This window comes from Hemitrygon akajei, chromosome 19 (genome assembly GCF_048418815.1).
Source record: "Hemitrygon akajei chromosome 19, sHemAka1.3, whole genome shotgun sequence".
NCBI lineage: Eukaryota > Metazoa > Chordata > Chondrichthyes > Myliobatiformes > Dasyatidae > Hemitrygon > Hemitrygon akajei.
The window spans coordinates 15,970,400-15,993,179 of NC_133142.1; the positions used below are offsets into that span (position 1 = coordinate 15,970,400).

Consider the following 22,780-nt stretch of genomic DNA (forward strand, 5'->3'; position numbering starts at 1 on the left):
AAACACTGATCCTGCTGTCTACTCCCTTTGCATTTTTGCTAATGCAAAATAATTTATGAATATAAAATCTCATATTTTAACATTTTTAATAACTGGCTTGCTTTCATCAGATTAGTTTTAAAAAATTCTATTAGTCTACATGTAATCACCAGCACAAAGCCCTGAATTGTGACAATGTTATAGCGTGACTGATCTTTTTCCTTTGACTGTTTGTTTGGCTAATGTGGGTACTGAGTTGGTTTCAATATGTGTGTGTGCTTGTTGCATGTGTCATCCTGGGAATCTGACATACATTTGTTGAAAGTATGCAGTGTTGGCAGAGAATACAGCATGTTTCACCGATTTGACACAATGCTCACCAACCTTATGTCCAATATCAGCAAGACCAAGGAACTGATAGTACAGTTCAGAAAGGGGAAGTTGCGAGATCACGCATCAGTCCTCCTTGAGTGGTCAGCAGTGGAAAGGGTGAGCAGCTTTTAAGTTTAATATCTCAGAGGACTGTCCTGGGGCCAACACTTTGATGCAAGTCATGAAGAAGGAATGCCAGTAGTCCTGTTAGTACCTTGAGGAGGTTTGGTATGTCAGCAAAGACATCTGCAAATTTCTATTGATGTGCAGTGGAAAGCATCCTGACTGGTTGTATCACAGCCAGTTATGGAGACTCCAGTGCCAGTGCACAGGATCGCAAGAGGCTGCAGAGGATTGTAGACTCGTCCAGCTCCATCATGGGCACAATCACCCCTACTTTCAAGGACATCTTCAGGAGGCAGTGCCTCAAGAATTAGAGTTAGAATCCGATCAGAATCAGGTTTATTATCACCAACTTGTGTCATGAAATTTGTTAACTTAGCAGCAGCAGTACAATGCAATACATAACATAGAAAGGAAAAAATAAACAAAGTAAATCAATTACAATGAGATGTATATAATAGATAGAAATAGTGCAAAAGCAGAAATACAGTATATCTATAATGTTTAAAAAGTGAGGCAGTGTTCATGGTTCAATGTCCATTTAGGAATCGTGTGGTAGAGGGAAAAGAAACTGTTCCTGAATCGCTGAGTACCTCCTTCCTGACGGTAACAATGAGAAGGGGGCATGCCTTGAGTGATGGGGTCCTTAATAATGGACGTCTCCTTTCTGAGGCACCATTCCTTGAAGATATCTCGGGTACTACAAAGGCTAGTATCCAAGATGGAGCTAACTAATTTTATAACTTTCTATAGCTTCTTTCAGTCCTGTGCAGTAGCTCCCCACCCCCCGCTCCCACTGTGCCAGACAGTGATGCAGCCTGTCAGAATGCTATCCGCAGTACATCTATAGAAGTTTTCGAGGGCAAACCAAAACTCTTCAAACTTTTAATGAAATATAATTGCTGTCTTGCCTTCTTTATTGCTGCATCAATATGTTGGGACCAGGTTAGATCCTCAGAGATCTTGACACCCAGGAACTTGAAATCGCTCACACTCTCCACTTCTGATCCTTCTGAGGATTGGTTTGTATTCCCTCGTCTACCTTTCCTGAAGTGCACAATTTGCTCTTTCATCTTACCGACATTGATTGCAAGGTTGTTGCTGCAACACTGCTGGACTAACTGGTATAACTCGCTCCTGTACACTCACTCACCCTCCAGGATGTGCCCTTTTCTCATTACCATCAGGGAAGATGTACAGGAGCCTGAAGGCTCATGCTCAATGACTCAATGATTCCTGCACCATCAGATCTCTGAATGGTCAATGAATACTAACTCTTTTTTTTTTTTGCATTATTTATTTACGTTATAATTTATAGTATTTTTATGTCTTTGCTGCAAAACAGTAAGTTTCACAAATAAGACAGTGGTAATCCTGAATCTCAAATGGAACTCGGCACTAATATCATGAGTTGAACATATATTGAGTAGCAGTTTAGTAGCAGCAAGGACCTTTCCCTAAAGTGAGCAAAAAGTATATGTAGACTGGACACTGACATTTGTCATGAGATTTGTTGTTTTACGTCAGCAGTACAGTGCAATGTATTACTTCAGTTTACTTACAGATAAAGAATAAATAAATAGTGCAGAAAGAGAACAAAACAGTGAGATAATGTTCATGGGCTGTTCAGAAATCTGATGACAGAGAGGAAGAAGCTATTCCTAAACAGTTGAGTGTGCGTCTTCAGACTCCTGTACCTCCTCCCTGATGGTAGTAATGAGATGAGGGTGTGTCCTGGGTGTTGAGGGTCCTTAATGATGGACTTTATCAACCATTTAAACACAGATATGCCTGTGTTGTAGTACTGTTTGGCTCCTGTCATTCACATTTCTATCTGCCACCTTACTCCCACCCCACAATCTGTTAGTGTGTTTGGAGGGTCTCTTAGCCTCCTATGCAAATAGCAAGTCTCCAATGGAGCTTACTTTCTCAGCTACTTGCAGTCATCTCCACAGTGCACGAGTTTGTGATATATTTATAATTCAAGGCGAGCATTTACGGCATATCTTGAGCAAGGAGGCATACAACATGGACATGTATGAATGTGTGATTATTACAAATACAGTGGATTCCATTTAATTGGAGCGTCAGTTAATTGGGTCAGGTGGTTATTTGGGACAACTCTTAAAGAAAAAAAATCTAATAGAGAAAATAGTTGGGGTTCCCTTCGTTTATTTGGGACACTGTGCTGCTTAGTTGGAACAGGGAACTTGCTGATCAGTTTCTAACTAGCATCAGTTATGTGCACTTGTGTGACCATTAGACGCTACATCTTGTTTAGAGTGAATGGTTTATAAAATAGCTTCAGTTGCGTGTGTTTGTGTTCAAAAAGTAGTGACTTTGTCACAGATAGTTGGCAAGTAATTAGCAGTAAGACAGTTCAGAATGTGTTTGCTCACTGTGTTTTCAAGCATTCAGGCTTGGAGTTGCCAGAAAAGGCCAGGAATGTAAATGGATCTTCAACTTCTTCAACAAGTTAGGAACCACAGAGAATTTGAAAGTGTCAACAATTATATTGCGTGCTACTATGAAAAGAAGATTTGGGTGATAAAATTGTTGAAAGCATTGTATGTAGGCATTCCATTATCTACACTAGGTGTCTGCAGATTTTGTTCATTTACAGTGAATCAAAAGAACACAGCAGTGTATACTGAATGAATTCCTCCATTGATAACTAACACACAGTTTTATAGTACTGTATTAGTAGTGTTCTAATTTGTTTTGTATTTCATTTAAATACATAATTTGTTACTTAGTTAAATGGTAGTTTGTTCTCTTTATGCCTTTTTAACTATTTGCATGAAACTTCGGCTAATTGGAACAATTGCTGAATTGGACCAAAGTGTATTGAATCCGATGTGACCCAATTAACTGGAATCCACTGTATTTCAAATTCCTTTGCTCATTTTAGTCATAACAGAAGCCGTTCAAAAATGGAAGATAGATAAAGAGTCCCGATTTACAAGTGAAGAGTTTAAGGAGGAGGAAGAGGAAGAAGTAAATATCTATGCAGTGAAAGATGATGAGGTAAATGCATTTTCAACATTTATATCAAAATATTATAAACATGTTCACATTTGCTGTTACAGGGCAGAAGTGAAGATAGGTACAGCATGCTTATTGCCTCCATTAGGATCATGCTCTTCCATGACTGGTGTTATCCCCTCTGCACCAATTTGCAGAAGTTTACAGACTTAAAGAGATTATTCAGATCACTATGATGATCACATAACCAGGATGTGATAGCAACGGGGTACAACTGAAATGCAATCACTCGAGTTCCCCTATGAAGGTGGGAGGTTGAAAATGAATATATGAAAATGGTAACACACACAAAATGCTGGTGGAACGCAGCAGGCCAGGCAGCATCTATAGGGAGAAGTACAGTCGACGTTTCAGGCCAAGACCCTTCGTCAGGACTAACTGAAAGGAGAGATAGTAAGAGAATTAAAAGTGGGAGGGGGAGATCCGAAATGATAGAAGAAGGCGGGGGGGAGGGGTGAAGCTAAGAACTGGAAAGTTGATTGGCTAAAGGGATGCAGAGCTGGAGAAGGGAAAGGATCATGGGAAAGGAGGCCTAGGGAGAAAGAAAGGGGGAGGGGAGCACCAAGAGGGATATGGAGAGCAGGCAAGGATTGATTGTGAGAGGGACAGAGAGAGAAAAGAAGAGGGGGGAGAGAGAGAAAAGAAGAGGGGGGAGAGAGAGATAATAAATAAGGGATGGGGTAAGAAGGGGAGGAGGGGCATTAACAGAAGTTAGAGAAATCAATGTTCATGCCATCAGGTTGGAGGCTACCTAGACGGAATATAAGGTGCTGTTCCTCCAACCTGAGTGTGGCTTCATCTTGACAGTAGAGGAGGCCATGGATAGACATATCAGAATGGGAATGGGACGTGGAATTAAAATGTGTGGCCACTGGGAGATCCTGCTTTCTCTGGCGGACCGAGCGTAGGTGTTCAGTGAAACGGTCTCCCAGTCTGCGTCGGGTCTCACCAATATATAAAAGGCCACACCGGGAGCACCGGACACAGTATATCACAACAGCTAACTCACAGGTGAAGTGTCGCCTCACCTGGAAGGATTGTCTGGGGCCCTGAATGGTGGTGAGGGAGGAAGTGTAAGGACAAGTGTAGCACATGTTCCACTTACAAGGATAAGTGCCAGGAGGGAGATCGGTGGGAAGGGATGGGCGGGAGGACAAATGGACAAGGGAGTCACATAGGGAGTGATCCCTGCGGAAAGCAGAAAGAGAGGGGGAGGGAAAGATGTGCTTGGCAGTGGGATCCCGTTGGAGGTGGTGGATGTTACGGAGAATTTTATGTTGTACCCGGAGGCTGGAGGGGTGGTGGGTGAGGACATGGGGAATCCTATCCCTAGTGGGGTGGCAGGAGGATGGGGTGAGAGCAGATGTGCATGAAATGGGAGAGGTGCATTTGAGAGCAGAGTTGATGGTGGAAGAAGGGAAGCCTCTTTCTTTAAAAAAGGAAGACATCTCCTTTGTCCTGGAATGAAAAACCTCATCCTGAGAGCGAGAAGGGGATGGTATTTTTGCAAGAGACAAGGTGGGAAGAGAAATAGTCCAGGTAGCTGTGAGAGTCCGTAGGCTTATAGTAGACATCAGTAGATAAGCCGTCTCCAGAGATAGAGACAGAAAGATCAAGAAAGGGGAGGGAAGTGTCAGAGATGGACCAGGCAAATTTGAGGGCAGGGTGAAAGTTGGAAGCAAAGTTAATTACACTTCTTCCCTCACCACCATTCAGAGCCCCAAACAATCCTTGCAGGTGAGGCGACACTTCATCTGTGAGTCGGCTGGTGTGATATACTGCGTCTGGTGCTCCCGGTGTGGCCTTCTATATATTGCTGAGGCCCAACGAAGACTGGAAGACCGTTTCACTGAACACCTACGCTCTGTCCGCCAGAGAAAGCAGGATCTCCCAGTGGCTGCACATTGTAATTCCACATCCCATTCCCATTCTGATATGATTATCCGTGGCCTCCTCTACTGTCAAGATGAAACCACACTCAGGTTGGAGGAACAACACCTTATATACCGGCTGGGTAGCCTCCAACCTGATGGCATGAACATTGATTTCTCTAACTTACGTTAATGTCCCCTTCCCCTTCTTAACCCATCCCTTATTTATTATTTCCCCCTTTTTTTTCTTCATTATTTTTTTCTCTCTCTGTCCCTCTCACAATCACTCCTTGCCTGCTCTCCATCTCCCTCTGGTGCTCCCCTACCCCTTTCTTTCTCCCTAGGCCTCCCGTCCCATGACCCTCTCCCTTCTCCAGCTCTGTATCCCTTTTGCCAATCAACTTCCCAGCTCTTCACTTCATCCCTTCCCCTCCTGTCTTCCCCTATCATTTTGGACCTCCCCCTCCCACTTTGAAAATCTCTTACTGTCTCTTCTTTCAGTTAGTCCTGACGAAGGATCTTGGCCCGAAACGTCGACTGTACTTCTCCCTATAGATGCTGCCTGGCCTGCTGCGTTCCACCAGCATTTTGTGTGTGTTGCTTGAATTTCCAACATCTGCAGATTTCCTCATGTTTGCGATATGAAGATGGTGCTATGACTGCCAATTTTAAACATAAAAAGGGATTGAAAATGATTTCTGTAACGCAGGGGAAGTTGGACTGGGACAGTTAAATTTGTAGGGCCTATACAGCGGGTAGGAAAGTTTGTTTTTTCCCTCCTTGCCTGTGAATTTGTTAATCACACTCCCTTTCATTAAATCTAGATCATTGGTTTGACCCACAAAGGCCCTGATAGCATGTTCTGTATAATCTTTTTACAACCCTCCAGATACAAAAATGCCCTTTGTCTTTATTATTTGTTGCAGTAATCAGTGGGTGTAAATTTTAAATAAATTAATTCAGCATATTAGAAGGAAGTAGAAGAATTTTTTTTAAGTTGAGCAATATGGGTAAGGAGCTAGCTGAATGAATGGCTTTAAAGTAATAAACAGTACTTGATATTTTGTAATGCACAAGGCTACATGCCAAAGGTTGAAAAGTAGAATCGAGTTGGGTAGTTTCTCCTAATTAGTATTTCACAATGAACTGAAGTAGCAGCTTCTTATGCTGTAAATTTATGCAATTTGGTATTAAGAACTCCCATTAATCAATGAGAACATAAATGGAGGTTCAATTGTTTAAAATCAATGGATTGTTTTATGATATCGAGGACTATCGGGGATAGGTAGGAATATAGTGTTAGGAAGATCAGCCATAATGTTGTTGATTAATGGATCGGCTCAAGTGCACAAATAGCCAATTCACCCGGTTTTTTAATAGAAGCAGAAATAATGAAAAGCCATTCAACCCCTCATGTGCATGCAAATAAAATCATGGCCTTCCATTATTGTATATGTTTGAAATAAAATAGTCGATGCATATTTGGAAGCGTAATTATTAAAGTGTAAAAACATTAAAGTAGGACAAATCAAATTTCCATTTAAAGTCTTGTTTTGAAACTCAACAACTATGAATGCTGACAATCCAAAGCAACACACACAGAATGCTGGAGGAACTCAGCTGGTCAGGCAGCTTCTATGGAAATGAATACAGTTGACATCTCAGTCAGAGAGCCTTCTTCAGAACAAAAACAGGAAATGCTAGAAATCCTCGGAATGTCAGACTACAATTTTACATAGAAAAACGGAGTTAATGTTTCGGGTCAAAAACCCTTCATCAGAATGTTGTTACATTGTTTTACAATTACATGCTTGTGCCTTTTTGTTGAATTGTGGAGTGATCCCTGCTGGAGAAAGATTTGTATTGTGCAAAAACAAAATGTTAGTGCTTTTATATGTTATATCAATACCTTTATCTATGTATTTTTAAAAATTAAATGTATATGACATTTAAGATAAATACTGATTATATCTTCCCTTAGTATCTCAAATGTTATTTATACTTTGTTCTTCAGTCTGATGAAGACACTGGTGAACAGATGGAAGGAGAGGAAGACCAGCAAAAATTCATAGCTCATGTTCCTGTGCCATCACAAAAAGAGGTAAGAGTATTTTGAAGAAATACTAAAAAGTACAGTTACGTTAAAGTCTGTTATCATGTGAAGATTCGTTATTTTAAATTACCCAAAATTCTAATAGATTTGTTGCTCTTTTTTTTAAAAAAGCATCAGATCTTAGGTTGTCATCCAAAGGACATATATAATACAAGTCACAAGTACTTCGTATCTGCTTTGAGCTCTTTCAACAGTGGCAAATGGTTCTGCTTTACAGCATGTAATTTTAAGTACTTAACCTATTTTTGAGTTTGGATCATATTTTGTCATTGGATAATCTGATAACATTTCATTTTCATCATTACAGATTGAGGAAGCACTTGTACGACGGAAGAAAATGGAGCTGTTACAGAAATATGCTAGTGAGGCTTTAATGGCTCAAAGTGAAGATGCTAAAAGACTTCTGGGATTGTAACAAATTGTTTATTCACAAGGACTTGTTCTATAAAAAGCCACGATGAAAATTTTTACTGAAGAAAGACTGGAGACTATTTCACTCTTGTTACAATGATAAACTTTTGCACAGTGATCAAAATAATTTTATTTTTGATGTCTGGTTTGTTGGTTCCAAGAAAGTCTTAAAAAAACCCACTTCCTGTATATATCAGCCTTCATTTCTCAATGTGAATTGGAAAATTTTAATTTCTAATTTTTATAGATTGTAAAAAGATACATTTTTAATAAAACAATGCGTAGGTCTGAATTTTGTTCTCTTTATGCTCTCATTCAGTTTTTTGTATAGAATCTATACATCTTTTATTTAAGGTATTGAGCAGAATGTTTTTTTTCACTTGGGTGGTTACTTCAAAGTTAATACAGTATTGTTTCTAAATGTTCAAGGAGAAATTTGGAGTTAAAACATGTTTAGCTCCACAATCTAGATAAAAATCATTTTGACTTGTTTGTAATGAATTGAAATTTCTCTCACTGAAATATTTTTGAATTTCTGTTCCAATTCTCAAATTTAATCTTATTCATCAGGTATATACAGCATGATAAACAATAGTCAGAGACATGGCTAAATGTAAATTTTGAAGGCTTTTTAAAGCAAGTAATCAATGATAGGCTGAATAGTTTTAATGATTTTAAATTATTTCTCTTGGGTATCTGTTCATATCAGATTAACATATGTAGTTGTAAATAAAGGTCATCAGTATTGTTGTGTTTATGCCCACAAGAACACATTTATTAACATAGGAACTTTTTAGTGCATTGTTTTATTAAATATTAAATCTCAAACCTTTACAGCTGTTAAAAAACCAAGTTGCTGGGCTATTTGTTATGCTTATTCATTTATTCTATATTTTGGCATACTTTTTACTATTATTTACATTGAATTAACTACAGTTGGAGATCTATGGTGTTTGAGAATATTCTTGCAAAAACTTCAGTAACTAGGTATGTGGTCAATTTGCATTTGATTCTACATTATCAAAATTTAATTGTTCATAATATTTTGGACTGTTTTGATGAGAATTTAACTCCCTTGTATAATTGTTGCCATCTTAACCTAATGAATTAACTGCAGGCTGAGGAAGATAGGAAGCTAGAAGTTAGATTTGTTGAAGCTGTTTATTAGGAAGTCCTTTTGACATATCACTAGAGGTTATTATTGCTGTTGGATGCCTGTTACATTGAGTATCAGTAGATTTACTCAGCTTAAATGTTTGTGAACCATTCAGAGCAGGGAGGGCTCAAGTTTAGAAATTGTCCTGAACTGAGTATGGTGATCCCAATTCTGGAAGCTTTAATTATCCATAGTAAGCCATTTTGTAGGAGAGGAAAATGGTTTTGTATTCTAATTATTTTGTACGTCTAGTACTATCAATAGAAATAAATGTGTAGAAATGATAACCACTAGCAGCTGATACTCTTGCATATGTTAAGCACTAGCAACAAATTTGCTAGATGTTAGATTATAATGTGGAACCATGTAGTAAAATTACACAAGTCAGTGCTGCAAGTGTTCTCAAGTCTGGTCCCTGCATGGTGCGTCCTTGGAAATAGTGCAGAATAATTCCTGGCTGCTTTCCCAGTTATTTAGATGAGCTATGATCATGGTCTATTTATAATAGTGTAAATTTAGGTGCAGCCTGACTTGGGCCTTTTTGAATCGAATAGTTCACCTCTTGATGAAGAATTCCATTTTAGTGATTTGGAGGATCGGAGGGAAATGAGACTGATCGATTTGAGGCTCTGAATTGGCTAAATATTGGGCTGCTCTTTTTATGAGAAGTAATAACATTTCTGGAATGTACTACTAGTGTTATTATGGTACACTTTGAATAGGGAGCTTCCCAAATTGAAAATTGCATTTTGAGGAAAAGAGCAATATCTTTATGACTAAAACTTAACTCATCTATTAGTAAGCTGGCCGGGGCATCTGCACTGGACTTCAAGGCAAGTGGTCCTGGGTTCAAATCCGGCCAGGTCCTTGCATGCTTTCCATCTGAGCTAGGTTGAGTATCAAGCTAGCAACTCGGCCTTGCTTTTAAAAAAAAACAGGCAAAAATGCTAAGGAAATGGCAAGGTTGCCGCCCAATGCACAACAGAGCGTGGAAGGGAGCAACAATGACAACATATTACTATTTTTTTAATTACCTGAGATACTTGGAAGTTTGTTTACAGAATATTTCCCTCTTATTGGGCTTAAGTTTTCTTTCCATCTTTTTTTCACATGGATCAGTGATAGAAGAGGGGTATAATCAGTCATGAAATGAGGCCAAGGGTACTTTTCTTAAAATTATGTCTGTGTATTGATTCCTGAGGTCACTGCATTGGCACCTATCTTTAGCTCAAATCAATGACTTGTATATTTAAGTTCAATACCATGTGGTATAATGTACAGATCAAATCCACCAGAACTACAGTCAAATTTAAGACTAATTTTTAAAAAATAGCATTAGTCAATCAGTTAAAATTAGAGCAGTGTTTCCCAATTTTTTAGCCCAATGCACCCCTCCCCAAAGCACTTTCATACTTGCCAATGTCCCTCTTAGGCACAATGTACTTTCCAGTACCCCCATAGTGTAAAAACATGTCTACCATATGTAAACATGAGAAAGATTATTCTGCTTTAAATTTTTATTTGTCTTTAAACTTTGCTTACACAATACCTGTGCGCTGTACAACAGCTTTGATATCTTTTTAGCAAGAGTTGAAATATCTGGCTCAAGTTGTGACCGCAAAAACCTTAAGCCCTCACGCATAACAATGTCCAAGCAGTTTCTGTTTTTTGTGAGTATGTGGTTCACTGTACTTGAAGACCTTTTTAACAAGGTAGGAGGATGGAAATGCAATGAAGAGTAGTTTGGCTATTCTCAAAGACTTGGAAACTTTGTATGACAGTGCACCACATACCACAAAAGACAATATTTTTGAAAAGCATTTTTGCTTATCATTCTGAATTTTGATATTTCTTCTTGCAAGTTCTCTTCCTGTTCTTCCACCTTGCAAAGAAATGGGCTAATTGCCCAGTCCAAATCCATGAATTGATTTGAAAAATCCTTCAGTGACTGCAGGTGTAAGCAGTACTCTTGCAAATCACCATCTTTGAAAGAGAGTCATATTTTTGATACAGGGAAACTGAGAACATTCTTCTCCCAAAGTTTTGCTTATATATTTCTGATTTTCTGCCTGCACTTTTTGCCTGGATTAAATTGAAATTCTACCCTGCAGTTCCATATTTAGAATGCTCATTTTGTCATACAGATTAGCAAAGTATGGCACATCTCCAATTAGAAGTTCAATCTTGTTTCCCAAGCTTGTCAACTTTGAGCACAAATTCAACAACAGTGTCAAAAAGATCAAAGAAACGTTTTATGCAGCAACCTTTTGGCATCCAGTGTACTTCAGTGTGAAGAAGCAAGCATTCAAACTCTTCATTGTTATATTGGCATAACTGACAAAATATTCTGCTATTTAATGGATGAGCTTTAATTTTGTTGATAACAGATATTACAAGAGTCATGCTTGAAAAAAATCAATGGCTGAGGGTTTTGGCTGTGAGATGTTGACGATGAATTACACAATGGATTGCAAACACTTGGAATTTTTTTTCTCATTAATACCTCTAAACCAGCATGGTGACCTGTCATGTATGGTGCTCCATCTGGTTTGCACAAGAAATCGCATTCCTAATCAGAATACTTCCATTCTCAATGATATCATCGTAGAATCTCGGTTGATAATTTGTTTTTTAACTTTAGAGAGCCTTCATAAATTTTTCCAATTTGATAAGCTGTACACACACATATTGTTTTTTATTGTAGCTCTATGCATAGTTGATAATGTCTTCTCGCATTCCGTCAATACGTCAGGCTACAGAGTTATTACTCAGAGGAATTGATTTTAAAACACTGATAGCCATTTTGAGGGCAGTGGTGAGCACTTCTGATACAGCAGGCATTATTAATCGTTCACCAATTGTATGAGATTTTCCACACTTTATCATTTTGAAAATGTTATTAAAAACCCATGAGTCCACTATCAAGGTCATTTTTCGCTTTCTTGGCAAATGATTCGAGTATGCAAATACTTCTTGTGGAACTGAGTAATACCACAAGTAGCCTCTCAGGGTGACTTTTACGGAAGTATTCCTGCAATCGATGGTTTCATAGCTTCATTAGACAATACAGTATTACAAATAAAACACACGGGGCGTTGCTGATCTGACGAGAACAAAATAAAACTGTACTCCAGATATGTAACATAGTGTGAACGCACTTTCTGTAGTTTCTGTTTCTTCGCAAAGTGGGATTCAAGGCTTCACCACCTTCAGAGATGGTGCCATACATAATTAATGTGGCTAAATTAAAATTTAAAAAAATTAACACAAACTGGGAATGCCTATCGGATGTTGACAATGGCAGCGAGTTGACACGGTCGGTTCCATCTCATGCCTCAAGTTAGGGTGCATTTACTGCCCCTCCCCCCATGGCTTCTATTTCCCCTAACGGTCCCTTAGGACACGTACCACCCGCATAGGGAATCACTGAGTTAGAGTAATACAACCTTTCGGCCAAACATCTATGATAACCCTGGTATCCACCAAGTAGTACCATTTGGCTGATGTCCCTCTATACCCCTCCTATCCTGAAATTCAAATGTATTTTGAATGTGGTTATTGTATCTGCGTCAGTCAGTTCATCTGCAGTTCATTCCATATACTCATCAGCCAAATGGGACCTACTTAAACCTATGCCCCCTAGTTTTTAATTGCCCTTCTCTGGAGAAAAGACCCTCTCTATGCCCTTTATGATCTTTCATACTTCTCGGAGATCACCTCTCAATCTCCTCCATTCCCAGCTAAGAAGTCCTAGCTGCCCAATTGCTCCCTTTAATTTAAGCCCTCATATCCTGGCAGTATCCTTGTAAATCTCCTCTGCACTCTTTTCCAGTTTAATGACTTTTATATAAGAGGGTGACCAAAACTGTGCACAATGCTCAGCCTCCCCAACATCTTGTATAACTGCAAAATGATGTCCCAACTCCGAAACTCAATGCCAGGCTGCTGAAGTGTGCTAAGTGCCTTCTTCACAACCCTGTATACCTGTCATCCTGCCTACAGCAAACTATATACTCATAGTCCTAGGTTCCAACATACTCTCAAGGGGCTGGCCATTCAATATACAAATCCCACACTGGCTTGACATCCTGAAAAGCAACACTTTTTACTTAACCTAACTGAAAGCAATTTGTCAATCCTTGTCCCACTCACCTAGATAATCAAGATCCCTCTTAATTTCAATGTGCTTCACCGTCTACAATACTACCTATTTTAGTATCATCAAACTTGCTAATCATGCCTTATATGTGTATATGTAAATTACAAAGGCTCCAGTACTAATCTCTGGCACACCACTAGTCATAGGAAGGGAAAGTCAGGAGATTCTACACTAATCCTCATCAAGAAGTCAGGACTGGAAAAGGTGAAGTGCTCCAGGCTGATGTGCATCTGCACCTCTGAACATCTATTTTAAGTGCAAACACGAGGAAATCTGCAGATGCTGGAAATTCAAACGGTCCTGACGAAGGGTCTCGGCCCGAAACGTCGACAGTGCTTCTCCTTATAGATGCTGCCTGGCCTGCTGTGTTCCACCAGCATTTTGGGTGTGTTGTATCTATTTTAAGTGTATTCTTTCAATATCTATAGTCATTGAGAGATTTGCTTGTTCAATTGTCTACATATGCCCCCTTTTTCCTGACCTAGATTTCAATATCTCTCATCAACAGGGGTTTCCTGAACTTCCCAGCCTTGGCCTTCATTCTAGCAGAAATATGATGCCCCTGGACTCTTGAAGTTACACTTTTATAAGCTTCCCACCTACGAGTCATCCCTTTATAACCCAATTGCCATCTGTGAGATCCCACCAAATTTGTCTAGAGCAAATTATAATCTTTCAGCTAAAATACAGAGCATTCTGATCAATTACATATAAAGGAGGATCAGCATTAGACACAGGAGAGCTGTGAGGGAGATTCACATCTCCAAGCTAAACCAAGCAAGTCAGTAAAATACAATCTTAACAAGTACTCAACACAAAAAAAATATCAACACGAGTTATTTTTAATATCACTACAAAAAAAGTGCTGGAGATATGGCTGGAAGTGCCTAGGCTGAAAATATGTTTTGTGGAATACCCTGATTCAACAACTATGTCAGTGTGACTTTCAATTGTTTGAATTTATCTTTGATGCTATTTGCTAACAGATCAATGATATTATTCTTTCTCTGGTAACTATTTGCAGGTGAATGAGACTGGTTATATAGACTGATTTGGGATTTGGCTCTGCAACTGCACTACACTCACTACCTAGCTGCATTTCTGTGACATTACCCAATTCTACCTGTGCTTCACTTTATCTACTCCCTAAAGCATATATGTCAAACTCAAGGCCCGCGGTGGAATTATCTTTGGCCCGCAAGATAATATCTACGGTAATTACTATTAAAGCTGGCCCCAGTAATCGAAGCGCCTATGGCGTATGATATGGCTAATGCTGAGTTTATTCAGGTACCAGGTTTTCAGGGTTTTTAGTGTTTATTCGGCAGTCTTGCTCGGCAGTCTTCTTCATAAGAAACAGAAGTTGTAAAGTGAAACACTTTGTAGTTATAGCAGAGACTGAGACACATGAGAGCAGGCTGAAAAAACGGAGGCAACGAAAGCTGCGTTCGCACGCGTCCGACTGATCCGGCCCGCATGAAGCTGCATTTTGCTCAATCTGGCCCGTGACCTAAAATGAGTTTGACACCCCTGCCCTAAAGTCTCATCCGCACCTTAATTGCTTAACTATTCTTATCCAAAACACTGAAGAAGAAATTTTAAAAAAAAATGTTGGTAATAGCAACTTATGTGATATCTGAGGAGTCAGAAATAGAATTAACATTACAGGTCAATTACTCCTGGCCAGCCTCCCTTTTCCTACCTTTCATATTTAAAGTTTTCCAAAATTATTGCTTGTGTCCATTCACTTGACTGTTAACTGACATTAGCTTCTGATTAAATGACATACCAATCTAAACTCACAAATATGCTTTCAAAACTATCTGTGATCTTGTCCCTCTCTGACTCAATAAATATCTTGCCCACAACTTTCCAAGAAATCTGTGCTGCTGCATATTTTGGCATACTGAGCACTCCTTTTGATGGTTACACTACCATTGTCAATAGTGTACTGAACTGCCAAGCCTCTAATCTTTGGAAAACCTTTCCCAAATGTTTCCTGAATTAAGTAATCAAAGTCTATCCCTTTGATCAGGTTTTTGACATTTACCCTAATGTGGCTCAGTGCCAAAATCTGTTTCATAAAGTTCCTGTGAAGTTCATTGAATTATTTTAGTATATTAAAGTTGCAGTCTACATCTAAAACCCCATTGTTGAAACTAAATCTACCCTTAGCCTTGTAATTTGTGCATGTGACAAGAGCATGCATTTAATAGACAATACATCTTCTGTTGGATTTCATGTGCTCTGTTTTATATAATTATAAAAAAGCTAATTAAGTACTTGTGTCATTCAATAAATTCTAAAAGTTCCATTTATCATTCAGTACATTTTTAGCTTCAAAATTATCTGGAAATATCCTTGATTGTAAAGGAGGAGGCATAGTATTCATTTGTGAGTTTGCTGTAGTTCAGGCAAAGTTTAAAATACACACAGTTAAAGAAAGATTCATCCAATAAATTTGAGTCAATAAAACACATGATTTAATAACCAAAAATGCTGGTACTAAAATTAATATATGTAAATTGGCCCTGGGCCAATTCAAGGAATCTGTTACCTTTTAATTCTTTTACTTTCTTAAAAGTTGTATGTTTAGTTATAAGATACTGGCAGGACGCTGGAGCAGGGATCTAATCGCAGACCCAATACTATGCACACAGTGATATTAATTGAGTAACAAATTCCAAGGTGCAAACAAAGTCAGCATCAAAGTTCAGGGAGAGATCAAAACATCCAGAGAAATACAAAAACCAGAATCAGGAAATAGGTAGAGTCAATATTCAGACAGAGTACAGATATGAATGCTGAAAAGGCTCAGGAAAATTTATGGGCACAATCTGGCAACAAACAGGTGAAAACACAGGACTAAAATGCACTGAGCAATAAACAGAGAGGCACAATGAGACACAAATGGCAGCAAAACAGGTAATAATGAGGAACAGGTGAGAGATGGCGTACTCAGTGATACAGGGGTGGAGTAGATCAGGAGTGGGGACAGGAGCACAAAAACGAACAAGAGCACATGGCAATACAAAACCACAGACTGACGGCTAGGGGGGAAACACACAAAAAGACAGTTCAACTGGAGGTACTGACAGATACATATTCAGCGTCACTGCCCTTAACTTTTCATTTTCTTTAATTGGGTCAGCCATAAAGGTCAATGTATAGGTGGTATAGATGCCGATTTTGCTGGAAGTGTAAGCACAAAGACTCCACACATTTTTAGTGTGGTCTGTGCTGTCTGCCATGATTGGAAGTGCTTATAGCACCACAAATACTTGGAATTACCCAAAGCATATTTCAGACTTAGTACCAACAGTGCCAAGTTTGACTTACATGATACACTTTATGTTGTGTTTTCTGGAATTAACAGTGCTGGCAGAAATCCTACCCCAAATTAAGCTATACAAAGTGATGATCAATTATTCACAAATTATTGGTAATTAATTGGAAGGAGAGTTGTGGTAAAATAGAGCTGTTTGGTACTTGAACAATATAAGAACTCCCACAGCTTTTTAGGTGGTGTGACTTAAGTTAGGATTATATTTATACTTAGCCACACATTTTTGTGGCCATGTGGGCTTATCAAGCTGTTTGGCTAGGCCCGCATCAGGTTTGGGTGCACAAGAAGAGGTCTCATGGAAAGGAGGAAGAGGTGAAATGTTCTAAACCTGTGTGTTTAGAATTATTTTCTGTCCATTTCTGAGAAGCTTGGCCATTTTTTTTTTGCTATGCCTCTAATCTCCCCTGCCTAAATGTGGAAATATTTTCACGTTAATTCCTCCTTTCTATATTTACGTTTTTAAAAACTTTTCCTTAATGTTTTATATAGGTATAGATTTTTACAATGTCTTTTACAATATAACCTAACTATTCTCATTGTGAGAAACTCCTCCAGATCCAATATTTACTTCCTACTTCCTGCTCTCTCCTGAGCTTTCCTCAATGCTGTTTCAAATGCCATTTGTGAATTAGGAATCGATATTTGACGATCAAATCTGAAGGCTGACGAGGGTGCTCTCTCCTATACCACCTTTGTGTTGTATCCAGCCTTTGGTTGAATTTGGCAAGAAGGACACACCAGTATTTAAGAGCAGTGATGATTCCATTAGGTCAATACCATTACCACCTTCTGCTCAGACCTTGTGTCAGTCACAGATGAATAATTGGAGAGGGTGCAGAGGAGATCCACAAGAATGATTCCCGAAATGAAATGGTTATCGTGTGATCAGTGATTGAAGGCTCTGGTCCTGTACTCACTGGAATTTAGAGGAATAAAGAGGAATCTCACCTAAACCTATCGAATGTTGAAAGGTCTAGATAAAGTGGATATTTCTTTTGGTGGGGGAGTCTAGGACCAGAGAGCACAGCCTCAAGATAGAGGGATGTCCATTTACAACAGAGATGAGGAGGAATTTATTTGCCAGGGGGTGGTGAATCTGTGGAATTCATTGCCACAGGTGGCTGTGGAGGCAAGTCACTGGGTGCATTTAAGGCAGAGGTTGATAGGTTCTTGAATACTCATGGAGTGAAAGGTTATGGGGAGAAGGTAGGACAATGGGGTTGAGAGGGAAATGGAATGGCGGAGCAGACTTGATGTGCTGAATGGCCTAATTCTGCTCCTATGTCTTATGGAATATCTGGAACCAATTTGAACTGGTCAGAGCGAATGGCTGCAAAACCAACGCCATGCTCAATGGCAGCTGGCTTGATGATCTTTAATTTACCTCAGATAAGGTCCAATTTAAGACCATAAGACATAGAAGCAGAATTAGGCCATTTGGCCCATCGAGTCTGCTCCACTGTTTCACCGTGGCTGATCCTTTTCCCCCCTCAACCCCAATCTCCTGCCTTCTCCCCGTATCCTTTCATCCCCTGACCAATCAAGACTCTATCAAGCTCTGCCTTAAATATACCCAATGAATTGGCCTCCATAGTCACCTGTGGTAATGAATTCCACAGATTCACTACTCTCTGACTAAAGAAATTCCTCATCTCTGTTCTAAAAGGATGCCCCTCTGTTCTGAGCAGAGATAGCTCTCAGTTGTGGTACAGAATCTAATGAGCCCAGACCCCATTCCCCTGTGCCACGGCAGTCATGCAAACCATTTCATCTGGAGATTGATGGTGTCTGCAGAGAAATAAAGCCATAACAATTTGGAGCATAAGAATTACAGCAAGAGTAGGTTTTCTGTTCCCTCAAGTTTACTTCTCCATGATCATTTCCCCAGAGAAAGGAAATGTATTCAATGTGGTCCTCGTTCTTTGATGTGGAGCTTCTTCAAGCTCAGCCCTGGTACATGAACAGCAAGTTATTACTCTATAAGCTTCTACCTGTTGCAGAGAGCAAGTCTGACCATGTTTCCATGGAAATTACCATTCAGTCTGGGAAAGTCAAAGTGCCTGAGCCTCATAGAAATCTTTGTACTGAACATTTTAGACTAAGCAGTGGTCTGCAAGGAATATCCTCAAGGCCCTGTGGGGAAATGGGTATAATTGATCCAATTTGCTAGTTCCTTGAAATAAAATTTATTTACCAGGACTTTGAGACAAGAGTGGCTGGTGGTGACAAGGATTCTCTCTCTCATGGACAACCTTAATCTCAGCACCAATGCCCACTACCCTGAGCTGGCGGTGCTGAGATCGTCCATGGCCTTCTGATAATTCTGTTTGTCAGAAGGTCCAACAGCGGATGCAGTAGTCTTTGTTGAAGTCTATCCCATACTGAATCTTTACTCTGAAAGCTATTCCCAGCAATACACACTGAGGTAAACATCAGCTGCTGTTAGAAATTTTTCAAATCGGTGAAAGAGGGGCATCCTTTTAGAACAGAGTTAAGGAGAAATTTATTTAATGGGGGGGGGGTGGATTTGAATCTTTGTAATTCATAGATAGATAGATAGATACTTTATTCATCCCCATGGGGAAATTCAACTTTTTTTCCAATGTCCCATACACTTGTTGTAGCAAAACTAATTACATACAATACTTAACTCAGTAAAAAAATATGATATGCATCTAAATCACTATCTCAAAAAGCATTAATAATAGCTTTTAAAAAGTTCTTAAGTCCTGGCGGTAGAATTGTAAAGCCTAATGGCATTGGGGAGTATTGACCTCTTCATCCTGTCTTCATTGTCAATTTTGTGGAGGCCAAGTCACTGGGTGTATTTAAAGTGGAGGTTGACAGATTCTTAATTCGTCAAAGGTTACAGCGAGAAGGCAGGAAATGGGATTGAGAGGGTTAATAAATCAGCCATTATGGAATGGCGGAACAGACTCAATGGACCGAATGGCCTTGTTCGCTCCTATGCCTTATGCACTTTGGCCAGGCTGGAAATATAATCAAACATTGCGTGGGGCCACAATCCAAAGTAAGGGATGGGTGCTGGGGACACTTCCATCTGCAGTAGAAGTTCGCGTTTAAATACTTCCCGCCACTGCATAAGGAGGGGCTGGGACCTATGGGAAAACCGAATGGCGCTGTAGAGCATATTTAAAAGTCAGAAGAGGTCAGCCACTCAGCGGTTCAGGCAGCATTCATCCAGAGAGAAACAGAGTTAATGCTCTAGGCCAACGAGTCGGATCTTCGGCCGTTCCTCTCCTCCCTGATCCGCCGTCCCAACCCTGGCATCTTCCGCTTTAACTTCAGATCTGCGGGGGATTTCACTGTGCCTCTGAAAGCCCCGAATGTCCGTAACGATCCATTCGTGATACACGGGAACAATTATTTGAAAACGTTGTAACGGGGTCAAACTCATCGAGGGCCGTTCCGACCTGCCGCCTGCATTACTGTATGTCCTCACCCATAGGGTCTGTGTGTTCGCCTTTGGGTAGATTCCATCTCCACCGATCACACTTAGACTGAAGCAGTATCGTCCTATCTCGATTCACTTACAAATTTGCTAATACGATCCCTCCCGTGCACATTGCATTGGGTTGGGGTTGGGTGGGTGGGTGCTGCGATGCCGTCTCCCTCCTTTTTGCGTGCCGCTGCGATGTTAGAAGGCTTTGTGCCCTCATTCGCTTTTTGCAGCGGAGGGAGGGAGGTTATGCCAGGCGGGTGCCACAGGAGGCGCTGTGAGCCGGAACCGAGCTGTCAATCAGCCAGTGGGGGCGGTGACGCGAGGGGCGAGGGATTGAAGAGGAGCGGCGCCGAGCTGTCAATCAGCCGGTGGGGGCGGTGACGAGAGGGGGCGAGGGATTGATAGGTGCGGCGCCGAGCTGTCAATCAGCCCGGGGGGCGGTGACGAGAGGGGGCGAGGGATTGATAGGTGCGGCGCCGAGCTGTCAATCAGCCCGGGGGGGCGGTGACGAGCACCATGATGAGCCCGAACGCTGGCGGCGCCGCGGAGAGTGGCTGCAGCGCCCGAGAATGAGCGCGTTGCTTTCGCTGAGCCGGGTCGCTCGGGCGACGCTGAAGACGTTAAAGAAAGTGGCACCAGCGTGTTCCAGAGTAATGAGCAGCACGGCAGGATCTCAGGTAACGCGGGGTGAGGGAGAGAATAGAGACCTGGGATATAAAATGTTCTTGTAAACAGCCTGTCATTCACCCACTGTTAGGTACTCATTGTCCCTCGGTGCAAGAGAGAAATGCTGCAATTCACTCAGAAAACAATAGAGGGGTTTAATAAAGAACATGTTTTACATTTATTTGATATCTTTAAAATACCTGATTGAGACAGGAGATTGCTGCTGCTGCTGTAATGTAGTTCAAAGATCGACTATCCGGATGCCTCCACAGATGCTTCTCGACCCGTTGAGTTCCTCCAGCAGTGTGATGCTTTTTTTTACACACATCACCTCCAACTGTTTTTTTAAAGTGGTAGTTCCAGGCGGTAGACAGATTCCATTATTCCAGATATACCGAGTAAACAAATGATCGAGGCAATGCCAAAGTTAAGGTTGCAGTGCAAATGCTAAAATTAACATGCGATTATTTAAATATGGTCAGCATTACCATTGTTAATTCGTTGAAAAATACTGAAAGATGTGTGGGCTTCTTTTTGTCAGGTAGCGTGTCGTGAATTCTTTGAGGCAGCAGCGTTTATTGTGAAGCTCTCGGGGATTGTTCACTATTGACATGACACCTCTTTTACCAGCCATCTGATCACTTGTCTAAACAACTTAATGTTAACTTCTGACTATTCACGTTGCTGCAAAGACTCGGAGTGAATACCGCATTATACAGGACATACAAGTTCTAATGTTCAGACCACTTCCTTCATGTTACATTTGCTAACGTTGCATCGCTCGAATAAACTGTCAGAGAGAAGAGCCTATTATCTGGTATTCTGATAGGAAAGCAAACAGCATGTTTCTCGACTTCCTTGATGATGTAATGGATGCTGAAATCCTTAATACTGTGCTTCAAATCTGAGTCATTTGCCTATTTATTTCATATATCTAAAGGAGATCATGGAGTCTATGTCAGCTCTTAAAGTGTTCCCATCAGTTTAATTCTCCCACTTATTTCCCTGTAAGCTATACACTCATAATGCCAACAAATTTACCCCCGTCCCTCCCACCTCACACTCATTGCCTTAGTATATGGGCAATTCACAGTGGCCAATTGGACTACTACTAGCCCAGCTTTAGCATTGGGGAAGCAAACTCGAGGACCCTGTAAACTCCACACACTCAGTACCCTAGGGAGCAATTAAGCTGGAGAGGGAACTGCATGGAAGGAATTGTTAAGTGTCTACTGTTTTCATTAGCCATATCCAGGCCAAAATGTGTCTTATCAAAAGAACTGCTTGGGATAACAGTCATTTTCTTTTTCAAAGTAAATTTATTATCAAAGTACATTTACAACATAGACAACTCTGGGATTTATCTTCTTGTGGGCATACTCAATAAATCCATAATGGAATCAGTGAAGGACCACACCAACTTGGGTGTTCAACCAGTATGCAAAAGACAACAGACAGTATAAATACAAAACGAAAGAAATGATTATAATAATAAATAAATAAACAATAAACATTAAAAACATGAGATGAAGAGTCCTTGAAAATATGTCCATAGGTTATGGGAGCATTTCAATGTTTTAAGACTGCATGCAGGACTGAGTTGTGCATGATATGCCCAAAAATGATTTCCATGTAATATTACATTCAATAAATTTAGTAGAGAGGGTGCAACTGGCCTATAATTTTAAGATATTTACTTCAAATAAAATGTAACCAGGTCTGCTGTGTTAAATGAGCACCTTTTTCATGTTACGTACCCCGTAACTGGGTGTCAGACCAGCAGAGAAAGAAGAATCCGTTGGAGTCTGGTGGTACCAAACTAAAGGTGTTTATTAGTAAACTACACGATACAATATCAAAAATGCAAATATACATATAAAACAAGTTAGCAGTAATAAACCTAAAAGTGTAGGAATAATAATAATCAATAATAAACAAGCTCTATCGATGTCTTAGGGGTAAATGAATTGTCATAGGAAAGTATAGAGTTCTGTTCATAAATGCTGAGGTAGTTATGGTTGTATTGAAATCGTTGGGGAGAGAGAGAGAGAGAGAGAGCGAGCGAGCGAGATGTAA

General features: G+C 40.1%; 2 protein-coding genes across 3 annotated transcripts in view; both read left to right on the forward strand.

Moving 5' to 3' along the window:
- Positions 1-8,762, forward strand: part of isy1 (ISY1 splicing factor homolog) — a 28,153-nt gene extending 19,391 nt beyond the window's left edge. The window contains exons 9-11 of the mRNA XM_073072141.1: positions 3,386-3,501; positions 7,405-7,491; positions 7,811-8,762. Of these exons, the coding sequence (XP_072928242.1) occupies positions 3,386-3,501; positions 7,405-7,491; positions 7,811-7,918 (311 nt within the window). The 3' untranslated portion in view covers positions 7,919-8,762. The remainder of the gene's footprint in view (positions 1-3,385; positions 3,502-7,404; positions 7,492-7,810) is intronic.
- An 11,758-nt stretch (positions 8,763-20,520) lies between these two features.
- The window catches only part of LOC140741767 (haloacid dehalogenase-like hydrolase domain-containing 5), a 42,703-nt gene continuing 40,443 nt past the window's right edge, over positions 20,521-22,780 (forward strand). For both annotated transcript variants that reach the window (XM_073072139.1, XM_073072140.1), the window contains exon 1: positions 20,521-20,715. In XM_073072139.1, coding sequence (XP_072928240.1) covers positions 20,608-20,715 — 108 coding nt within the window. In that variant the 5' untranslated portion in view covers positions 20,521-20,607. The remainder of the gene's footprint in view (positions 20,716-22,780) is intronic.